At 39.6% G+C, this 22,706-nt stretch overlaps 1 protein-coding gene across 1 annotated transcript in view; it reads left to right on the forward strand.

Annotated features, from left to right (window-relative positions):
* Positions 1–22,518, forward strand: part of frem1b (Fras1 related extracellular matrix 1b) — a 56,035-nt gene extending 33,517 nt beyond the window's left edge. Inside the window, exons 20-36 of the mRNA XM_066691908.1 lie at positions 250–475; positions 972–1,116; positions 1,932–2,073; positions 3,054–3,249; positions 5,839–6,103; positions 10,463–10,877; positions 14,433–14,634; positions 14,998–15,142; positions 15,805–15,934; positions 16,393–16,465; positions 16,991–17,140; positions 17,934–18,199; positions 18,779–18,826; positions 19,541–19,732; positions 20,286–20,398; positions 21,009–21,094; positions 21,531–22,518. Coding sequence (XP_066548005.1) covers positions 250–475; positions 972–1,116; positions 1,932–2,073; positions 3,054–3,249; positions 5,839–6,103; positions 10,463–10,877; positions 14,433–14,634; positions 14,998–15,142; positions 15,805–15,934; positions 16,393–16,465; positions 16,991–17,140; positions 17,934–18,199; positions 18,779–18,826; positions 19,541–19,732; positions 20,286–20,398; positions 21,009–21,094; positions 21,531–21,742 — 3,006 coding nt within the window. The 3' untranslated portion in view covers positions 21,743–22,518. The remainder of the gene's footprint in view (positions 1–249; positions 476–971; positions 1,117–1,931; positions 2,074–3,053; positions 3,250–5,838; positions 6,104–10,462; positions 10,878–14,432; positions 14,635–14,997; positions 15,143–15,804; positions 15,935–16,392; positions 16,466–16,990; positions 17,141–17,933; positions 18,200–18,778; positions 18,827–19,540; positions 19,733–20,285; positions 20,399–21,008; positions 21,095–21,530) is intronic.
* The last annotated feature ends 188 nt before the right edge of the window (positions 22,519–22,706 follow it).

Raw genomic sequence — 22,706 nt, forward strand, 5'->3', positions numbered from 1 at the left:
TTCTACCCTTAAATTAATTACTGTTGAGTCCTGTTCCCCCAACTGCTAATTTCTGCTATTTCTCCACTTTTCACAGCCACTGCATTGATTGCTACCTCCCTTATCAACTGGCATCAGACCAGAGCTAATCAGTCAGACTTATTGTTTAATTAATTCAGATTTCCCTTGCAACCCATCCTTAGACAGAAAAACAAAAATCCCCTTACATCGGAAAAAGTTATTTCTTGGTTTCTATGTCTTTCTCCCTAGGTCACTGAAGGAGGGATGGGTGATCTTAGCCCAGCAGTCTTGGATGCCATGGATTTGGACACCCCCCCAGACCCCTTAACCTTCTCCCTCCTTGCCCCTCCAGCTCATGGGACCCTCCTGAATGGAATCTATGGGCTCCAGATGAGCCGCTATAAACAAATGGGCTCTGAGCTCGCATACCAAAATCTAGCAGTTCACTCCTTTACCCTGCAGCAGCTTCGACAAGGTCAGTTTTCTGCTTTTAGCCTCTTAATTTTCATTCATCCACTCGAGCTTCCTGGACCGCCATGCAATTCACAAGTTGCCCAGCTCTGGATGTCATAGGCCAGCAGTGTCCAATTCCTCCTTCTGTCTCATTTAAACTGCTCACTTCATATCATTGTATGGTTCTGTAGAGTATTATTCCAATGACTGAGCCAACCAACAAATTAATTAATTAAGCTGAAATCAATATAATATTTGTTTTGATCTGAAGCATTGCAATTCCTCTGTCCCACTGAAGTCATGGACACACAAAGCTTATTTTGTTACTTTAGTCTATCTCGTAAGTGTTCGGAACTTGGGGAGGCATGGTGTCAGCTTGCTGAACCCCAAACACTGTGTTCTGAGCATGGACTAGAAGGTCCATACCCCCCCCATCAGTGCCCAGTGCACTAAGTGTCTGTGCCACCCAGGCCTGTCCCCCTCCCCTCTTCATCAATGGCCTCCCCTTTCCTCTGCAGGAATGAAGATAGTCTACATGCATGATGGCACAGAAACCCTCAAGGACAGCGTCGCCATTCAGCTGACAGATGGCAAACACACAGTCCAGGGGACAGTGCATGTCCGCATCATACCAGTCAACGATGAAAAGCCTCGGCTGTTAAAGTAAAGACGCCCAGGGAAAAATTCCAAGCCAAAAAGGCAAAAAGAATGGGGGCAGGGGGAGTCGGGAGGGTGGGCAGCAGCAGCAGCAACACAACCTGCATTGTGCACGTGCAAGGAAAAGTATGCTGACTGGGGAATTTGGTTCTTTCTTTCCTTTCTTTTTTTCAATAATTCTCCAGGCCAATTTCTGTTTTCCTTACATCAGGAGTTTTGACTCACCGCTTGGCAGTGGGCGTCTTGTAAACTCCATGAAAGCAGAAGTAATGTGCATTTTTGGCAGATGCCACCCGCCTGCTTTCACGTCCTTATGGATTGTGTTGACAAGCTCTACCTGCCTTCTCCTTTGAAGACGCGGGTGGGAAGAGCTTTTTTGCATGCAAACTAGCCAGCCGTAGTGCTGTTGTCCTCAGTAATTGATTCCATTTTGTTCCTATATTGTGTACATCTGCGAACCTCTTGACAACAATTAGCAGCTTTAAAAAAATTTAACATCTCATCCCCATTTTTTTTACTTCTATAGTAAATTTTTTAAATATGATGAGAAGGGGATGAGGATACATTTGATTATTATTCAAAAGGGAAATGAATTGAGGAATTAAACAGGAACTACCCAGATTAGATGAATTAGCATGGAAGCACAAGTAAATAAATTGGAATGGATTGTACCAAGGAAGATAACAGCTAGACTACTTAAAACCTGAAATGGAGTTAAATTGCATGAGGCCAGCTAATGGAAAGTGTGTAGCCATTTTGTTTGTTCCCAGAATCCTCTATGGTTTAGGCTGAGTTTTCTTCTTCTAACCTTCTTGCTCCAGGAATGCAGGTCTGGAGGTGGAAGCAGCAGAGAATAAGGTGATATCCAGTGTGGTTCTGGAAGCAGAAGATCAAGACACCCCCAGTAGTGGGCTCTACTATATCCTCAATGTCTGTCCCAAGTTTGGTCAACTTCAACTGAAGGTCATGCCTTTTTCCTGAGAATGATTATAAGAAAATGTTTGTGGTAGTTTCCTCTTGTTAAGGAAGAACAATGGAAGTTATGATCAGGTTTATGATCTGCTGTCTGACACTTTTTTCCCCTTTTTGAAACAAAACTAGAATCAAAATGCGTTCAAGAAGTGTATGATTTTTAACAAGTACACTTACTGTAGGTAGACTGAACTGAATGAGATTCAGCCAGGTTTCCAATTATGCGTATTTTAACGTTTATATGATCAGCTGAAAAACAAATGCCTGTCAAAAGCAGAAAAAAACATACATTTGCTTGCTTGAGAAAGATTAAAAGTGATTCTGAAGGGAAAACAGCCTTCCTACCTTAGATGGAAAGACTTCAACCAATGGTGACTGCATATTTGCATGTGTATACAGTGAGGGGAAAAAGTATTTGATCCCCTGCTGATTTTGTACGTTTGCCCACTGACAAAGAAATGTTCGGTCTATAATTTTAATGGTAGGTGTATTTTAACAGTGAGAGACAGAATAACAACAAAAAAATCCAGAAAAACCAGAAATCTTGCTGATTGATAGGGGATCAAATACTTATTTCCCTCATTAACATGCAAATCAATTTATACATTTTTTGAAATGCGTTTTTCTGATTTTTGTTGTTGTTATTCTGTCTCTCACTGTTAAAATACACCTACCATTAAAATTATAGACTGATCATTTCTTTGTCAGTGGGCAAACGTACAAAATCAGCAGGGGATCAAATACTTTTTTCCCACACTGTATATAGTAAGAAGTAGTGAATAGACAATTTGATCACTGTTTCTATCCATGAAGCAAGTCGCATTGAGGTTGCATAGTGACGAGGAAATAACTGAGCTTTACCCTGTTAGGAGTCTCAGCTCCAGCAAGGTGAAAGGTTTCCTCCCTTTAACAGTAAGAGGAAGCGATGAGTGTTGAACTTGTCCTGACCGAGTGTGTGTTTTATTGTCCAGACAGCAGGGGGCTGGACTTTGCTTCAGCCTGGTATGAATTTCACCCAGGAGGATGTGGATATGAACCGCCTGATGTATTCACACACAATCATTCTGGGGGTCAGGGGCCACGACAGCTTTCGCTTCCACCTCACTGACCTGGACAACGAGAGCCCCACCCAGAGTTTCTTCATCTCCCTGCGTAACATTGACAAAGGTAAGAGTGGGAAAGAGACATTTTTCCTCAGTAAGTAAATTGCACAACCATGCTGTACCACTTAATTGAAAGACATTTTTTGGATTTATTTTTTCTTTTGCATTGCTGACATTCTGTAGCTGATACAATTGTACACAAGCAACCTGTTGAATTGTTCAGCTTCTTATTGAGCAGATCAATACACTTTTACTGTGATCTCCCTCTGGAGGAAGTTAGAATTTCTTATTTAGTAGTGTCCAATTTCCTGTCTGCAGTGGGACTGTATAATGTGTTTAATAGGTAGAGCAACGATATTTACTGCAGCGATACAAAATAGACTTGAGTTGGGAGGTCTTATAGGTAAATGTCATGTCTGCTCACCACTTGCTTTGTTAATGTGCTACCAATTCCAGATTTGCTTTTGCACAGCAGCTACATGGCATTTTTAGAAATCGGGTTTCAAATTCAAATTATGAATGATTTTTCACACTAAACGTTACCTTCTGCCACATTTTGTTACACATCCAAAAGTAGGAATTACTATAGTTATTTTGAATGATTGGAAACGCAGGGGAACCCATCACTGCCAGTCGACCATCTTATTGAATATATTCATACATAAAGATGATATGCAAAGCTGCTGATTAAATTTGTTAATGGAGGTACCAAACCCTCGTTTATCTGACTCATCTGTGTGGCAGCCATAGCACCGGCAGCTGCAGCCCTCAAGATTTTAGGATGAGATCATTGCATATAATCATTTGCTTGAACTGCACATTTCCCTGTTTGAAAAAAAAATTAAAAAAGGAAGTTTCGAACTTTCTCCTGTTGGGCAACTTGGCGTGATATATATGTATAATTCAAGCCATTCCCAGAAGGCAGGGGAAAGAGGTTTTGCCAGCTCGGTGAACATCAAGGCTCACTTTGTCCTCCTGGCTCCAGGCTCCCATATCCTTCTGGAACTGAGGTGAGAACACAAACTCTGCCAAAAGCCATCAAAACCAAACATAAATAAATTAACATGCCATGGCCTAGGCAAAAGCAGTCTCTTACTTCCCAGTGATGGGCAGGGTATTTCAGCTGGCTAATTTCGACTTCATTTAATTTTTATTTCTAAATCTATCTTTGTTTCGGTCTAATTAAAGTATTTTATTCTATTTTAATGAACTATTTTTTCATCCAGTGAACCCAATCAGTTGCCAAGAAATTAGAGGCTGGAATTTAGTGGGGGCAATGCCTGCTTCACTGGTAAAAATGAACAGTTAGGTCCCAGCTCATGCACACATTGCACAATTATTGAGAATGTAAGGTTGTGGCTTTGTCATGACAGACAGAATATTGTTCTAACCTTGGGGATTTGCTTAGGTTAGATATAATGTAGCAACTTTACAAAACTGTAAGACTTTAGCTGTATATGCTTCTAATTTATGATTCTAGTAGAGAATGTTTGATATATACAAGTTATTGTTTAACAGAATATACACATGTATTTTACATTTTCAATGGAAACACATTTTTAAGCAATACCGATCGGTATTAGTTGTTACGTAGTGAATGCATAAGGTTTTCCATATTATTTAAACATTTAAAATTGTTTTAAATCCTGAAGTGCTGCAGCTGTATAATGTCTCAATGTAATTTCACAACATTCTCACAACTTTATAGTTGCTTTAATAAACAGTTCTGGAAACATTGTGGTTATGTGACAAGTTCAAATGCCTTTATTTATGCTTTTAATTTTATTTTATTTTGAAATGTAGGTCTATCCACAGCACAATGCAAAAGAGCTCATGTTGAGCCTTTGATCATACACTGAATAGAAGACAACTGATTTTACAGTTACCAACATACATAATTTTTGCAAGTCAGGGGTGTCAGTGCAATGTTGCCACCTGTCCCTGTTATTCCACAGAACACTGGGCACAAATATGTTGGTAAAACTGGTGTTTTTTTTCCATTTTCAATCTTTTTATTTTTATTTTGTATAGATGTATAAATCTTCTCATAGACTTGGTAAAAAAATGGTAAAAAAATTAAAAATAAAATTAAGGGCAGCAGTTAAAAATCTGTTTAATTGGGAAATATGTAAAGAAAATATTCAATCATTCCTCCTGCTGCATAATATCTAGACAGGTCAGAGAAGCTGCTCTCCTCGGTCTCTTCCTTTCCAATTCACCTAAGTTCTGTGAGGACTCTGAGCAAGTCCTGATATTTACTCAAAACTTTTCTCCTTAAACTCCCAGCTTTTTGCTTCCTCTTGGTAAATGTGTGATGTTCCATCAAAATTGGCAGTACATTGTTGTCCCAGATATCACAAAAGCAGTCAGGGTGCCCTTTGTACCACAGCCCATCTTGTACAATCCATCGACAGTGACGGTATTCTTATCCAATCTGTTGATGCAATAGTGTATTTTCTCTTCATACTGACTATCAGTAGTTTAAGCGGTGGTATCCCCCTCTCTCTGTCTCTCCCTCTTATTCACTCTCTCTAAACCCCTTTTATAGGATAACCCCTCTGTGCCAGAGCTGGGCTCTTCTCGCGAGATGCAGTCCACCATCAATAAGCCCATTGCCTCTCTCTCTCTCGCTTTCTCTCTTTCTCTTGCCTAGGTGACATTGTTCTTCTCACCAAACCCGTAACTCTAACCGAGGGTGACAGGGTGACCTTGACGACAGATGTTCTCATAGCAACAGATGGCAGCGGCAAAGTGGAGGAGCTGCTGTACGCCATCTCTGTGCCACCTGTCCGTGGTCATGTCGAGTCCATCAATTATCCCGGCCTGCCCATCGCTGCCTTCAGCCAGTTGGACGTTGCGGCTCAGAGAGTGTGCTATGTACACGACAATAGCCACGAGGCCGGGGAAGATTCCTTTAGGTGAGTAGATCGGGTTGTTCGGGCCTTGTCAGTGTGTTAAGGAGAGCTGGGCTTCCTTAGAAGAGAGAGAGAACAGTAAAGTGACATGAGCAGAACTGAAAATGTTGAATTGCCTGTTTCCCCTTATTGCAATTAGACTGCTAAACTCCACCAAAATATCTGTGGAGCCCTGTGGAGTCAGCTGCACTCTGTTGACCTCATCATCCTTTCTTAAGGAACCAAGCTGCTGAACTGAACTTGACAAGTCATTTTAATTTATTGTGACCTCATTACACCTGCTATTCATATATGTGAAACAGCGTGAAGAGTGAAATAGAAATGTGTTAGTTCAATAGGAATCAGAATGGTTTGCCACAAGTTTATTGTCATTATACTTGATGTGTGTCATTCTAATTCCTATTCGGTTTTTTTAATGCAACAGTGGCTTCGTGGTTGTAAGAAGCCTCCTGGAAACAAACAAACAAATAAAATGGAAGTGAGTGTACCAAAATCTCATCTTCTAAATATATTGAATTAGAAATGGGATGTTCACAAGTGTTTAAATCACTTTAAAAAACTAGGGTAAGGCTTGGATGTTTACCAGTTACTGGGACCACATCACAATGCATGGTTTTGAGGCTTCAAGTGCATGCTATCCATAGAGGGGAAATAAGTGGAAATAGATGGAGAGGAAGATGGATAGGGTGAGCAGAAGGAGAGAGAGTCAATGTGTGTGTGTGTGAGAGAGAGAGAGAGAGAGGAGAGAAGGAGAGATTTTTTCAAGCTGTGTCTTTACAGAAGCTAGAAGGCTTGGCAATGAAATGTATGTAAATATGTATGGCTGACCCATCTTCTTGTGGTGTGAGCAACGGCAGCTCACTTGGCACCCAAAGAGCTGCCTTTATCTCACCTCGGGTCAAGAGGGATTAGGCCTTATCAGCCAAGTGGCAACGAGGCTGCATGTGGGATAACTTGCACAGAGTCGGTGTTCTGCCAATACGTATTTTTGTCTTGGTCCAGTTACCTGTGACTTCCTGTCTGACAACACAAAGCAGCCTCATCCAGTCCTGTTTGTACTGGGGTTATGCTCCGCCTTTAACTGGGGAATAATAAAATGACACAAATTGGCAGGCTCAAACTGTTCACGTTGTCAGTGGTCATAGAAAGAGAACTTGAACACTGGCTAGTTTTATCTGCCTAAAGTCTGAGATTACTTGAATCTTGTCTGACAGTCGCCTGTTCCACATGTAAGATGTGTGTTTTGAAGGAAACACCGAAGCGTTGGCCGGTCTGAGCTTGCATACTTGGTTAAGCCACCAGCTAATGATGTTTATTGGAGTAAGTAAGCTTTGGTAGATGTCCACAGTGACCTATGTGGTGCAGAGGCAGTGAACCACCATATTAATTCCATTTGCTTCCTTTTACTTGCTAGCCTGGGATAATGTCAAACCTCCTATGGCCATGGGGAATTTAACAGTAAATATGCAGAATACATTGAAATGCAGAATGGCTGCAATTTCTGCTCATATAATACTCGGTGGACTTAATTTCACCCAGATTTCCCTGGACCATCTTCAATAGTTGGCAAAGCTGTATGTACTACAAACAAAAAAGTCTCCCAGACATGATACATTTCTGTTGATGACAACCTCTAACAAGTCTGGATGCCTGGCTTTGAACCCCATTAGTATGTGGTAGTATCCACCTGTAGTTCAGTGGCAATGTACTCACAATTAAAACAAATTCTCCACTGTCGGCCATCTTTGGCACATGCAGGATAATAAATGAGTGGCAGATCGCAAACAGCTGCTCCTTCAGGAGAGACCTTCAATCAAAAAAATATGCTTATGAAATGGGGATGGGGGGGAAATACCAAATTATTTACATAATATTTATTTTATTTATATGTAGTTCACTGCACCAGTTATATCTGCAATATTGTCCAAACATCCCTCCAGCCCCATATATCATCTATTCATAGATTTCAATAGGTTTCTTATGTGGAGATTTTGTGATTGTACTGACAAGAGCTGGTTAATAACATGTAATCTACACAATATCCAAACAATTACTGGAATTGCAAAATACAAACCCAGTACTCAACTCTTCTTGTTTCTAACCAATGGATTAGCATGAAGTATTAGACCTGAAGTTTAGTATTCCTGTTGGTTTGATTTATCTTCATAAATATAAATATTGCCACCAACTTCAATTAAGAGCTCATTATCACACAAGGTCCAAATATACCACTAAAGCACATTATCTTCAGTAATACAACTTCCTTACTAATTACTGTACTTGAGGACTGTACTTTACAGTCTGAACTGGGATTAAAGAACGTGTTTTATCTAGAATAGCAATTACATTTAGTTGAAGGTGTTTTGAGGAAGGTTGACCTTTCTCATCTGGATTAGGTCTCTCAGGCTGGTGGGAGAAGTTCATAGAAATCCCTCCCATTGATCAGAGATACTATACAGAGTTAACTCCCTTGATTTGACCTAATACTTTAATATGGCATTTGTCTGAAAGTACAATTATGCAATGAGCCACTTCCACACATTCATTACTGCACTTCTCTGCTACTTCTAAAACTCTCTGATAACACTGTCTTTAACATCTGAACTGTGGGAGAGTATAGTAAACAACTGAGCCTTTTCAATACTATCTAGAAGAGATTTCCCTTCTTTTCTTTAGTTTCATAATTAAATTGCAAATTAGATATTTAAAAATCACCATTCCATGTCTGTTTTTTTCAGGTCAGACCTGTATTTAGGCCGGAGGAGATCTGTGCAATAAGACTGTATGAAATGCCAGTTTGTAAAACAGATTTTGCCAAGTGTTGTCAAGTTGAGGCAACATCTGTGCATAAAAATTAGCTTAGGGTTTTATCAACTCAGACACGATTTGGCCAAAAAAGGCAGAAGGGTTTTTTGTTTTTTTGTTTTGTTTTTTGTCTTTTTCTGTCATTGACAAGGGATGATAAATGGAGATTATTAAGCAAATAATAACTCCTGGCTCTCCATTACATGTTGGGTTCCAAAACAGGTTTTTCAGAGGGATCCCTCCACATAATTATGCTGAAATATGGGACACTTTACCAGATGTTTCACCAGTTTGGCGTGAAACAAGGTCCCCTTTTTCGGCGGTGTGTGTGTCTACTTATCAGCTGCAGACACACAGGCCAGTCTGGAGGAAACATGTGCGAGAGGCAGATTGGATTGGCAGTTGTTTATTCCGTGTGTTCCTTTCAATTTGTTCTCATTGTCACTTCAGCAATCAGCAGCAGCTTCCTCTAGTGCATGTAAGGCCGATTTAACCCTGACAACATTCCCAGCCTAGAATGAGCAGCAGAACGATTATTGTTCCTATAGTTTCCCACCCCAGCTTGCGTGAAAAGAAACAAGAAAAGAAAATTGCCAGTTTTAAAGCCCTTCGTGCTGCAGATTTCTACCCTTTAGCTCAGTCTTGTTGCTTTATTATCCATTGTGAATGTTCATCGACTCTGTGTATTTATTCTCTTTTATCATTTTTCATGGCAGCATCCCATTTTCTCATATCGCGATATTTGTTTAAGTTTACAGTTACTTTCAGTGTTTAATGTAACACATCTTCAAGCGATTGAAGTAATTGTTTTGCTTTGGTGGTGGTTAATATAATATGGCTATTTGACCCAACGTTGTAAGCAGTTTTGGGAATACCCCCCCTTTCCGGAATTTCTTGCATTTGAAAGGCTCACAGATACATTTGTGCACATGTAAAGTATTTGAGACCATATGCAAAATCATGATTTGAAATGCTTCAGGTGATTTCCATTTAAAAATAAAAGTAAAATGCAAATATAGACATAATGGCATAAGCCATTAGAGACCTATCTCCCCATCGACATATCATTTCTCCTATGTAGCAAAAAAAGGGGCAATCAATATCCGTAACCATATAACTATGCATATCAATATATAATTCTTAAATTGGATACTTATGGATAAAGGAGCTTTTTGGCAAGATATTGAATTGTGGAAAGTGGAGAATGGTACAGTTTAAAGTTGCTGGTAAGTTATGGTAATGTGTTTAGGGTATAATGGGGGGGCATTTTTAAAGAAAATAAAGAGTATATATATATATATATATATATATGTATATATATACATATATATGTATATATATATATGTATATATATATATATATGTATATTGCACTGCAGCATTTTATTATGATTGACAGGGTGCATTGGTGCAATCACGCACAGCCCTGAAGAGGTTCTTGACAGGGCAGGCAGGTTCAGAAACGTCCCCACACTTTCATTTGCTAGAGCTAACCCTTTTCACATCTCTCATCCATTTGATTAATTCAACTGTTTTTGTGGCTTATAACTTTTTTAGCTTTGTGATTAGTAATGGGCTGATCACGAAGAACGGCTCCCTGAAATTCATCATTGAGCATACGGATCGCATCCTCCCGACACTACTTCACAACAAAGAACTCGTGCTGTTGGAAGGAACTGTGGGGACTATAGCCCGAGATGTCCTTGAGCTCACTGACCCAGACACGGCACCCCACAACCTCACCTACTCTATCGCTCAGCATCCCCAACATGGCAGGCTTCTCCTACAGGGACAGCCTCTGTCCAAGGGCTGCTTCACTCAGGCTGACGTCAACAACCTGGACATCACCTACCAGCATGATGGAGGGCCCGCGGAGAATGACAAGTTCTCCTTCACGGCTTCCGACGGGACCAACCATGGCTTCCTCCTTTATGGCCAGTTGAGCCAAGAGCCTGCAGTTTTTACAATACAGGTTGGCCTTCATTTACTATTGCCAGTCATTTTGGTTTTGAAATCTCTCTTTTCATAGAGAGCACCTTTTCAAAGCACTTTACAAAGTCAAGATACAAAAGAGCAAGTATCCTGGACAAAAGTATAGGCTGTAGAAAGTAAATAAGTTTGTGCTAGAAGTCCTAAAATGGGAAAAACACTGAAACACTCAATTCTGGTACATCAAGGTCTAGAAAAACAAGTTTAAAATCTAAAAAATATAGAACATAAGTCATTTAAGTCATTTCTGAGAGTGCTGAACAGTGTATCTTTAAAATAGCCTTTTCTCAACTGAAAACATTTTAGAGATGGGGCTCACTTTTTCTGGATATGCATGTGACATCTTTTTGAATTTTACTACACTGTTACTATACAGTGCACATACTTAAATATACATATTGGTGAACATTGATCCCTGTGGTCAATGTAATGTGAAAAGACAGCTTTCTTTTGATAGAGTCAGTACATGTTATCTAATGTTAAAAATAAAATAAGTAGGAATATGAACAATCAGTCAGCTGCACTTAAAGTTGATGAGAGCTGGCCTTGCAATGAAGAACCGTACACTATGTGTTCAACAAGCAAAAGCCTGCACTCCAATGTCATACCCACACCATTCATTCGATAGAAAGAGCAGTGATTAAACGGCAACATTACCAAGTATACCCTGTAGACTTGCAGTGGTACAATTAACAGATGGTAAACATCAGTAACACAGAGGAAGTAACAGAAGAACAAATGGTGCCAGTCTTGAGAGGAGGGGAAAGAGTTAATGAACAATTGCTGTCCAAAGTAGAAAAAAATCTTGGCCAGGTTGACTGGTGTGTTGTCCTGTGTCCCCCTCCGTGACATGCCCGCTTTAAAATTCTGCTGAGTGGTCAGTGGAGCAGCTAATTTCCTGGCCAGTTACAGGAAGATGTGTGCCTCAGAGGAAGGTATATTCGGCTGCCCAGGTGAGCCCGTTAGTGCACAAAACTTTTGCCAGTGCTCAGTAGGATACGATTTGTCACTTGGTTGGGTTTCCATGCTCTCGATGTGGGAGAAAGCCCTATAAAGATTTAACTAGCTCAAATCCCCTGGCAACCTTCACAACTGCATTTCTAATGAAAAAATCTCAGCAATAGCTTCTGAATTGCCATTGAAAAAGTACTTCACAGATGTTAAAAATGATAAGATAATTAATTAATTAAACCTTACAGGACATAGTGTTGAGATCATGATGTTTGCGGGGGAGCAATGGTTTATAGAAGACAAGACCTGCAGGTACATCCTAATTGGGTGTGTCAGTTGAGAAACATCAGTTTGAAAGACTCGTATGACAAGTCAATGAATAATGTATTTTGTTTTAACCTGGGTTGTGCTGTTTTAAAATATTTTGCTGGCTACCATGCTTTTCTTTTGTTTGCAAAATTGGTTTGACAATCCACACACAAAATAAATCAGTTCGTGCCCTTTCATGTGACACCTCCTCATACAAGAAAACAGGTGCACTACACCACCATCAAGACTCCATTACTGCACTTTGGTAGTGCTTTAAAATGTTTTTTTTTTTTGTAAACTGTAAGTTGCCCTGGATAAAGGCGTCTGCTAATAAATACTTAAATAATAATTTCAATGACCCTCGAACGAGTCACCATAGGGTGATATAAGCTGGTTGATTGCAATTATGATTGACTGACTAACTACATGACTGTACGACCAGTGTGCCTCAAGTGTCTCTCCTCTGTAATGTGACATGTTTTCCAATGCATGGACTTTGCTTTTTCATAGTTAGAATCATGGTTTACTATACTAAACCTGCTTCATTATGATTTTTTCTTTGCATTCCCATTCTTATTGTGGTTTAAACCTGGTATACTATAGTAAATATTAATACAGATAACTCATTGTTGAGTCAAAGAAGACTGTACGAGAATATTAAAGTGGTTATTAGGAAGGGCTCCTCCTTTAATGTTGCATTACTGATGGCTCCTTAAATTGTGGTAGTAATATTTAAAGATGACTATAGCTTTATCTCACAAGATCTTCATTTGAAACTTTAAAACTAAAATGACGCCCACAATCACAGACAATCATATTGCACAGAACTGAGTTCTATATCAAAAACTCAACATGACAACATTGTGTGTGTGTATAGAACATGAACCTTCTGAATAGCAATCCATGGCTGGCTTATTTATTTAGGCAGCATTAATAATAACATGTCTTAAACTGGAAATAGATTTGAGTTATGCAGTTAACCATTTAAGTTAAGTCCTTTTTAAGGGATGGGGAAAATATAAAGTGTGACCTTTGAAAGTCTGTGTTTTGTAGAGTAAACTAAAGAAAACTACAATTTAATCACAAATCACACTTGTGCTAGCTAGATGACAAAATTATACTGTTATTATACATTATACATTTTGAAGTTGCTGTGGCAGACCTATAGATCAGTGGTTCTCAAACCTGTCCTGGAGTACCACCTACCCTGCTGGATTTTGCTCCAACCAAGCTCTCCAGGTTAACTGAACCCTTAATTGAACTAATAATTTCCTAAATCAAAGCCTTTTAATTATTTTTAACAGTAGGGGTTTTAACTTAAGTATAAAATTGTATAAGGAACATATTATCTTATTATGGAACAAACTTTTTTCAGTTACACCATTAAAAGAGTCAAATGTAATCAAATTACTTCAATTAAGGGATCAAATAAGTAATGGAGAGCTCGACTGGAACAAAAACCAGCAGGGTAGGTGGTACTCCAGGACAGGATTGACAACCACTGATATAGGTCAAACCTATGGTTTTGCACAATATCAGGCTTTACTTTTCTTCTTTGTAAATTACTGTAAATGTTTATGCTATGCTATATATTTTGCTGGAAAGACAGCTTAATTTTGAAAATAAAGAACACAGAGTTAATAGGTCCATGTTCTGTAGGCCACACACAGCACCATTTTGGAGGGTGTTTTTTAAATAACATTTCACAGTTGCCAAAGAGGACAACCTCATAGGTCACTGTCACATTTCCTCACACCGCCATTCTTGGTGAGCACCATTAAACAGGTCAGACTGTGTATTTCTACAGTTCAGTATGTTTTAATGATCCATTCCTTCCCCAGTTTTTCCTGTTATTATCTGAAAAGTTCCAAGTGCTTCACCCTTTTAGTACGTTTTTGTCTCTGACGGCAAAAAGATCCAGATTTGGGTTTTGAAGTTTCAGAGCCCATCTTTATCTGTATAAAGTGCACCACGATGTGCATCGTTAGTTCCTGATGGATAATTAACATTGTGCAAAGTGAGTAATGGCTCCCATTGCATGAGACAACATGAGGGAGCCCTCTAGTGGCCAAGATGATTGAATGCACACCATTGAGAGAGTCATAAATATACTTTTCCTCAGGTTTTAAAATGTTCTTTTTAAAATCAGAACTCCTCTTGAGCATGAAGTGTTAAACTAAACCTTTTGCTGGTAGACTTCATCATCCACAACCACAATATTTTAAAAGTTGGAATTATCCTTTTGTTTATAATTTTCCATGAATGTGGTTTGTTTCAGGTGGACCACATTGACAAGGCCTTGCCCAGAGTTGTAACTAAGGAGACTCCCAGCATAGTGGAGAACCTGAAGGAGGGAAAGCAGGGCATCTATATTACCTCTCGTCACCTGAAGGCCTCTGACCCTGACAGCGAGGACCAGGAGCTGGAGTTCACAATCCTCCGCCCACCGTTCTTTGGATACCTGGAGAATGCCATCACAGGTCCCTCACCCTTCCTCCCCTGTTTTCAAACTTAAAAAGTTCACACATTCACTGCAGACCATGTTGAACAGAAAGAATCATCATAGAAAGTATCTCTAAGTCATATTATTACCAGAAGTATGAGGTTGTAGGTTTTAAAAAAACGTTTTAAAATGTAAAATACAGTCTTTAACTGAAAATACCTTCAATTAAGCAGAGGTTGTTTTGGTAGAATGATCTGGCCATTAATACGGCCTCCTGCACCTCGTGATTTGGGCTCACTTGCCTTCTGTGATAAGTTCATGAATCTGAACTGAAAGACTCTGAGAATTGAGGCGCTTGTCCTTGTTTGTGAGAGACGCAGATTAAACCCCTCTGTCACAGGTGGCTATGTCAGAGGCCGCTTCACCCAGAAGGATTTGAACCAGCGTGCTATCCGCTACATCCTAAACCCAGCCATCGAGGTCACAAGGGATAGCTTCGAGTTCAAAGTCAGTGATCCTACAGGAAACGCCATACTGCCTGAAGTGTAAGTACGCTGGGATATCAAGGTAATGTGCTATATGCAGGTAACTAGATACGGGCTTTGATTTAGAGAGGTTCACAATGGTTCATGTGAACCAGACAGAAAAATAAAATCCATTGGCAATCCCAAGACTTTTGTGTGAAATAAAATACAAATCTGAATGCAATGTGTATCTGACTCAACATTACACCAAGTGCTTTGTTTTATGTCATTACCCTTTCTGTAACTGGAAGAATTCAGGGAACTGGCTGATCTGCACAGCTGATATACTTTTTAATTTTGTATTACATCTCAGCCCAAAATGTATGCAAAGTAAAATATATTAAACAGTGAGTGGGCTAAATTTGTATACTTCTTTTAAATAGGAAAATAATAAACTGTTGTGAAAAAACAAATGGAGATAAATGTGTTGGGTGTGCAAGGGAAGTCTTTGTATTAGTGTTTTTGTGTGACACAAACAATGATAAATTATATATATATAAATTCTATAAATACAAGTAAATGATATAATACATAGATATTACCACATGGTAAATGTCCCATTACTTGTGTGGCAAAGTTCTTAGTACCATACGTGTTTTTATCCTGTGTACTGATCACCGGCTGACTATGCTCTGGGTATGTTAAGGATTGCAATTAATTAGACTGGATCTTCCCTCACTCAGTCTGGAGCTCAGGTGGTCCCACATTGAGCTGGCAGTGACGTGCTTCCGTGTCTGTGAGAACGTGGGCACCCTGTCTGTGCAGGTGGTGCGCAGTGGGGGCAGCGCGGAGCCCTCGTACATCGGCATTAAGGTAAGGAGTTCGACAGCAACTGCCATGGCTCTATCAATCTCCTTAGTCGTCTTATTTTCCATTGCATAAAACAAACTGTTTTGTGAATCCCCAGGTATGGTTTTCTGTTTCATAATTATGGTGGTCTGACAATGAGGACTGACTAGAAACTAGAACTATAAATATATACAGTTATGTTTTACTTATGTATCTTGTAGTGTATCATGTCATTCTATACATCATATTTTCAGTGCAACAGATTTAGTATCTATTCAGAGAAGCAGGGGCTCAACATGGTAACCTCTTTCAAATGCAAAACAATAATTAAAAAAAATATATATTGACACAGAAGAGTGATGAAGTAATAAATGTAAATGTGAACCAAAATTATGCTGTTAACTCTGGGCTGTACATGATTATTTTTTAACAAAAAATTGATGTTATTGTGGAGGGACTGATAATAATGTCTTGTGGTGTAGGCAGAGGAGGGCACTGCAAAAGTGGGCAGAGATTTCACCCACAGTTCAGCCAGTCTGATCCAGTTTGATCCAGGTGAGTCCAGCTTCTGTCCACACATTTCCCAACATTAGTGACCACCTTCAACTAAAAGCTGTGCATCAAAAACATATTGACATTTACAGCATACATGTGTAAACACTTAGAGGTGACATGGTCCTGAAGAGCAACAATCCAGCAGCTTTTATTGGCCTCTCAAAATCATCAGTTTAGACACCTGGAGACTACCTGTGAAGAGCTCAGGTAGATAATAAAAAAAAAAACTCCAACTACCCTGCCATAAAACATGTTGATCAATGTGTTAATTTGCATTTCTGATGGTTAGTGTGTGTTTTTCCAATGTTAGTCAAATAATTTCTTATGGGTATGGCCAGAGGTTTTAATTCAGTTTATGAAAATGTAGCACTGTTTTGACTGAAGATTGTTGATGGAGTCTTGTTTTGTGTGAGTAGATCAGTTTTAAGTATGTTACTCTAATAGACATATGCACTGCCCTTACTCATTGGTAAAAACTATACAAGCTTTGGAAATATTTCTCTAAGTCTCTGCTGTCTGATACAGGTGTCATCACCAAGACTTGGAACATCTTCCTGAAGGACGATGGTCTGGAAGAGAATCATGAGAAGTTCGAGATCCTTCTGAAAGCACCAAAGAATGCAGTTATGGGTCAGAAGAATAAAGCCAATGTGGAGATTGTGGACCCAAGAGGAGGTAGGCTGATGATAGGGTTGCAGCCTTAAACAAAAATACATATGGTTGGCTTTGGCTCTTTCTTATGACCTCATAAACCCAGAAACCCATCTCAGCAGTTCAGTTTGTAAGAGGAAAAACCTGAGCTGCCAATCTGTTGTCTTGATTTTGGTTACACCTGAAGTGGATTTACTGCATGTTTTGATTGATTTAGTTAGTTTGTTTGGTTTCATCCTGGTCGTCACATGAAAGCCTGCTTAGGTAAGTGCACAATCTCACTCAAAGGCAGTTCTGTTTGATTAGTTAGGGTTGGACAACATGATATGTGGCAACATAACTCTAAACAGGTCTAGTGAGGGTATTGGTGGGGAACTGAAAAGGAAATGGTAAATCCAGTGCCCGGTGGTTTTCACTACTTTGATCGGTTTATTTTGTACATTTGCATTCACATTCGCAGCTCAGCTCGGTATTTCGCTTTTTATGGAAAGCCCTGATTTGATGGATCCATATAACTTAGAGTGAGGCAACAGAAAGTGCATTTCTTTATGCTTTATGATCAGAAACAAAGGCCACATTAGACACTTCTATTGCAATGTGAGTGGACATGTTTGGTATAATGGCTACTGCATCCTACTGTGCGTAAACTAGAGACTTAACACAATTACCATCACATAAATATCACTAGGCAGTGTCTTTACTGAGTTGCAGTCTAACCGAGTAGTACTCCCTCCAGATCATCTGATTTAATAATTTCATCAGTGTACACCACAGCTTGCACAGAGCCACCTAATCGGCCATGTATGTTGGTTGCTAGGGAACTGTGACCCAGAGGAGCTGAAACCGGAGGAGGAGATGACCGGTCACCATGATCTCTTCACACTACCCTCTGAAGGGTCACAGCCTGATGTGAGGACTGAAAAGAGACCAGAACAAGAGGGAGAGATTCCCTGGGGACGCCACAACTCCCCACCCCGGGGAGATGTCCCCGACACACACCGCTTCTTGGACTACGGTGGAGGGGAAGTCCAAGACCAGGCTTCACTTCCTAGAAAACGCCTACAAGTCTTAGGCAGCGCTAGGGTAGGCATATATGTGTAGGGCAAGGAGCAGAGACTGTGCATGGGGAGCAAGGGGCTGTTGGTTTGGTTTATTCCATGTCTTTGGAAAAAAAAAAAAAAACATTTTCTTTATTGACCCAACAATATTTCATTTTATTTTCCTTCTTCTCTTTAGTTATGTTAATTTGACATACTTCTAAGCCAGTCATGATAGAGATACGCTTTTAAATGGTTATGGTTAATTTTTGCCTAAAAAGTAAACTATCAACACAACAAAGCGTAAAAGTCCAAGGCAGGAATTCTTAAATGAATTCAGTGCTAACCAGATCCCTTTTAAGAGTGAAATCCAGTCATACCAAGAAGTCACGACACTGCCCCACTGTCATGATTTTTTGGCAGCATGTAAACACAGCCCTAGATGGAAATAAAATGTGTGACACTCAGTGTTTTGAAACAGAAGATCAAAACTCCCAGGGATCTTATAATTACATAGATATACAGACACACTCCAATAGTGGTGCCATGTCCAGTGTGGTTGTATATACTGTATGTGTAGAATTTTCATCGTGGTGATTTTGCTGATCTCTTTTTACGATTCCAGATTCGTCCCACAGGCATCGAGAGGAAAAATGGGGAGACTGTTTGGACGGTGAGATTTTATTTTAGTACAAAGCTTTCCTTGTATGCTTGAGCAATAAAGAAATAGAAGGAGTGGGATGGTACCTTAACCTCAGGAATGATATCACCTGTGCATGAAAATGTTGGGTTGGAAATTATTCTCTTTTATCAAGTTGTCCATTTTGGTCCATGTTGGTTTACCCTGATATAACGAACATATCGCTTGTGAAGCAACATTAATTCACCCCCCCCACACACACTCACAGATTAATACAAAAGACAGGAGGAGTGTTAACTACAATGCTAAATTACTGTTTAATTTTATTATTGCTCCATCAAACATTGGCCATTAGAGACGACATTCCTTGCTACTGTAGTAGCAGATGGTCTCTTCCAAGGTTTTTATTGTTTTAATTAACATTTAATTATATTTGATACTCCAAACAAACTACTACATATTGCATTTTTTAAGTCTGATATGGCAGATACGTTGTTCAATCATAGCAGCATGTAGGGGAAATGTTGCGAAGGCTCTCTGGATTAATCAGTGGCCTGAAAATAAACTCTGGATGTTGTCTATGGGGGAAACATGTGTATGGGAAGGTTAATCGGCTGTTCATTCCTCAGCCTTTATTTTATTACTGTATAAACAAGCATGTTAAGTGGAGCACTGCTAAACAATTCATGGAATACAAGTGAATTCCTAACCATCTTTGTCATCTCTTTATGTTGTCCTCATATGCAGTACCATGGGATTATTCCTATGAGATTGGAGCAGAGAAGACATCCGAACCCAGGGTTGCCTCCAGCCCATTCTGACGTGCAGGCAATCCCTATCTGGGCCTGGCCCTCCTCTCCTCTCCATGTCAATAGATCTAATGATAGCCCACAGGGGGACTCCCCTCCACCTCACGCAGTGCAAGGGAGCAAGGCAAGGGTGAGGGAATTAGGAAAAAAAGATGAGAAGAGAATTTACTCATAACTAATGTTTTGAAAAGCTCAGCAAGAAAACTCATCTTCTAATGCTGGTAAACCACCTGCTCAGAAATGTCAAATGCAGTAATTTGAGCAGGATTGCCATAGCTTAAGCAAGTATCACACTCACTCAGTTAAAACTGCTAAAGAACTGTTATTTTGCTCTAGGCCTCACAGACAAAAGCCTGTGATGTATATCCTTGTGAAAATGGAAAGGTATAGAAACCAAACAAACATCTCTTAAAATGTGCTTTTGAATTTTTTTTTTTAAAGAAGAGTTTGACAGTGAAAAGTGTCAGAAAAAGATTCCCCAGGGAAGAATAAAGGGAAGGGGTCTTGGGTTTGTTTTGTACAAGATTTCCCCATGTCCCCCTCTCTCTGTCTTTAGCTCAGTGCACTGAATCACTCATTGTTTCTAAACTGATCTCTCTGTCTGTCTCCTCTCCCTCTCTCTCTCTCTCTCTCTCTCTCTCTCTCTCTCTCTCTCTCTCTCTCTCTCTCTCTCTCTCTCTCAGAGAAATAAGAGCCACGGCTGCCCTCCAGGTTGGGCCCTGAGAGGGAAGGACTGCTACACCTCCAGCACTGACAGTGCCAGCTGGGAAGGAGCAGAGCAGGCCTGTGCAACGATGTATGGCATCTCTCACACTTCTCACAAATGCATAGACTCCTCTGAAAAGTGACACAGAAGAGATTGGACTTATAATAAATACATAAAACATGATAAATGATCTGCTTGCATTCATTGGTATAATGCAAGCTGCCCTGTGCTATGCCGTTTAAATGGGTCATATCCATTAAACAGGACTTGGATGTTATCTGTGAGGTTAAGCAAAATGACAAACTACATCAGTCTCTGATAAATTCCTTTCTATGCAGATGGATTCTTGGAATTGCCCTCCCATTTAATGCATCATTGGATTTTAATGCACTTTTTATTCACTGATTTTATTGCATTAGGAAAAACAGTAGTATTTACAAACAGAATCGGCACAACAAAAGGCAAACATCCCATTAAAGACCTGTCAGTGAAAATTCTGTTTATCCTGATAATGTGCCTGCTTTTTAAACATATTTCATGTAATTCTGTTTTTCGTTTTGGCTTTGTTCTGTGTGTGAATGTTTATAATGTTTGTGTTTTTAGTTTTGTTTTTCAGTGTTTATATCACCGGCTGATGCTTGATTATAGATATATTGTAATTGTGATCACCATCAAATCGTTTGTTATTATTTCTCTGAAGGTTTCATAGTCATCTCACAAGTGTTCACTCCGAGAAAGACATGAAGTGGCTGTGGAAATTTGCAGGGAAAATGCCATTTTGGATTGGTGGGTGCTTTACCTTCAAGCATTTTATGTCTGTATCTATGTCTCTCTCTCTCTCTCTCTCTCTCTCTCTCTCTCTCTCATATCAGCTATTGTAACAGAAGTGTAAATGTTTTGTGGTCCAGGCCTTCACAATCATTCACACACTCAGGTGATTTAAGGTTAATGCTTATGTAGGGAAATGTATTAAACTATGATTTGCTAAAGATTTAAACCACACAAAACCACACAAAAAAAAGCCAGCACGTGTATGCGATGGTGACTATGGTGTCAAAATCTGGATTTGCCCTCTCTCTCGCTCCCTCTCTCTCATTCTCGACAATGTGATTCTCTTCTGATGGCAGATCCGTTCAAGCCACTGTGTTTGAGAATACAGTCTATAGTGAGAGATTGTTGAACTTGCTCCCAGTCCCATCTCAGCGGTTTGATTGTGTTTCAGGACTGACAAACAGGGGTGTGACAGAGAACTGGACCTGGACCAATGGCCGTCCCCTGTCTTTTACAAACCTGAAGCTGCGCCGGCCATCGTCTTCTGGTCCACCGGGCCCCAGCTGTGTATTAGCACAGATGAGGAGAAAGTGGATGCCACAAAGCTGCAGCACAAGGCCTGAGCACAAATACATCTGCTCACTGCCAGCCTGGAAATACTAGTGGGCTTACCGACAGAATAACCTGGTGCCTCAGCAATGGCTTTAATTTAGACAGCTTTACCTGTGGCTGCTGTTTTTGTGTGTTTTGTTTTTCACAGTGCTGCTGACAGGTGCAATATACTAAATCATTAAACTGGTGATTGTGTGCTTCTGTTCTGTTGCTCTATCAATAATTCTCTAAAGTGTCCTTAACAACAAAGATAGGATGCTGTGCACTAATTTCTTTTTTTATGTCTTGTGAAATATTTTCCTTAAACAGACCCTTGTGAGTGGGAATTGAACTAAAGACATTTAACATTGCTCATTGCTCAAGAAAGTTTTTTAGTCCTATCAGTGTCAAACCCCTGAACAACTTGTAATTCACATCAGAGCAACTTCAGTAAGTACTGGTGTTAAACAGACAATGGAACACAGTAAGCCGACAGAATAAAGTATATCTCTTTCCAGTAATAGCTGTACTTTTAACTGTCGGAACTATAAATAATCCTTAAAATCTGGCTCCTGCAGCAGCCCTCTGATTTTTTTTGATAACTCTGAAATGTCTTTCTGAATGAAGTTAATCTGGTCCAAAGTGAATCCTTTATTTCAAGGTCTAGCTCTCCACATCTGTGATTCACTGCAGAATCCATGAGACTGCATGAATAACATTTTTCTTTGGGTGGTCTAAGATGTTTGCTTATATTTTAACTCTATAATCTGGTTTTGCCACTTTCTGTAAATATTTGTATTTCTTTTTTAAATGGACAAAATAAAACAAATAAACATTGCAACCACAAACCAACTTTCCTAAATAATTTCTTCAACTCCAAATGTTGGGGTAAAAATTACTGATATTTGCAAAACAGATGTGAAACCTAAATCAGAAACTGTTGTATTTACATTTTCTGAGATAATATTTTTCAATTCAATCAGGAGATGATGCTGATTCACCCTTTTTAGTTTTATTACCTGATCATTTTGAGTGC

This window comes from Amia ocellicauda, chromosome 19 (genome assembly GCF_036373705.1).
Source record: "Amia ocellicauda isolate fAmiCal2 chromosome 19, fAmiCal2.hap1, whole genome shotgun sequence".
In the NCBI taxonomy this organism is placed as follows: Eukaryota; Metazoa; Chordata; class Actinopteri; order Amiiformes; family Amiidae; genus Amia; species Amia ocellicauda.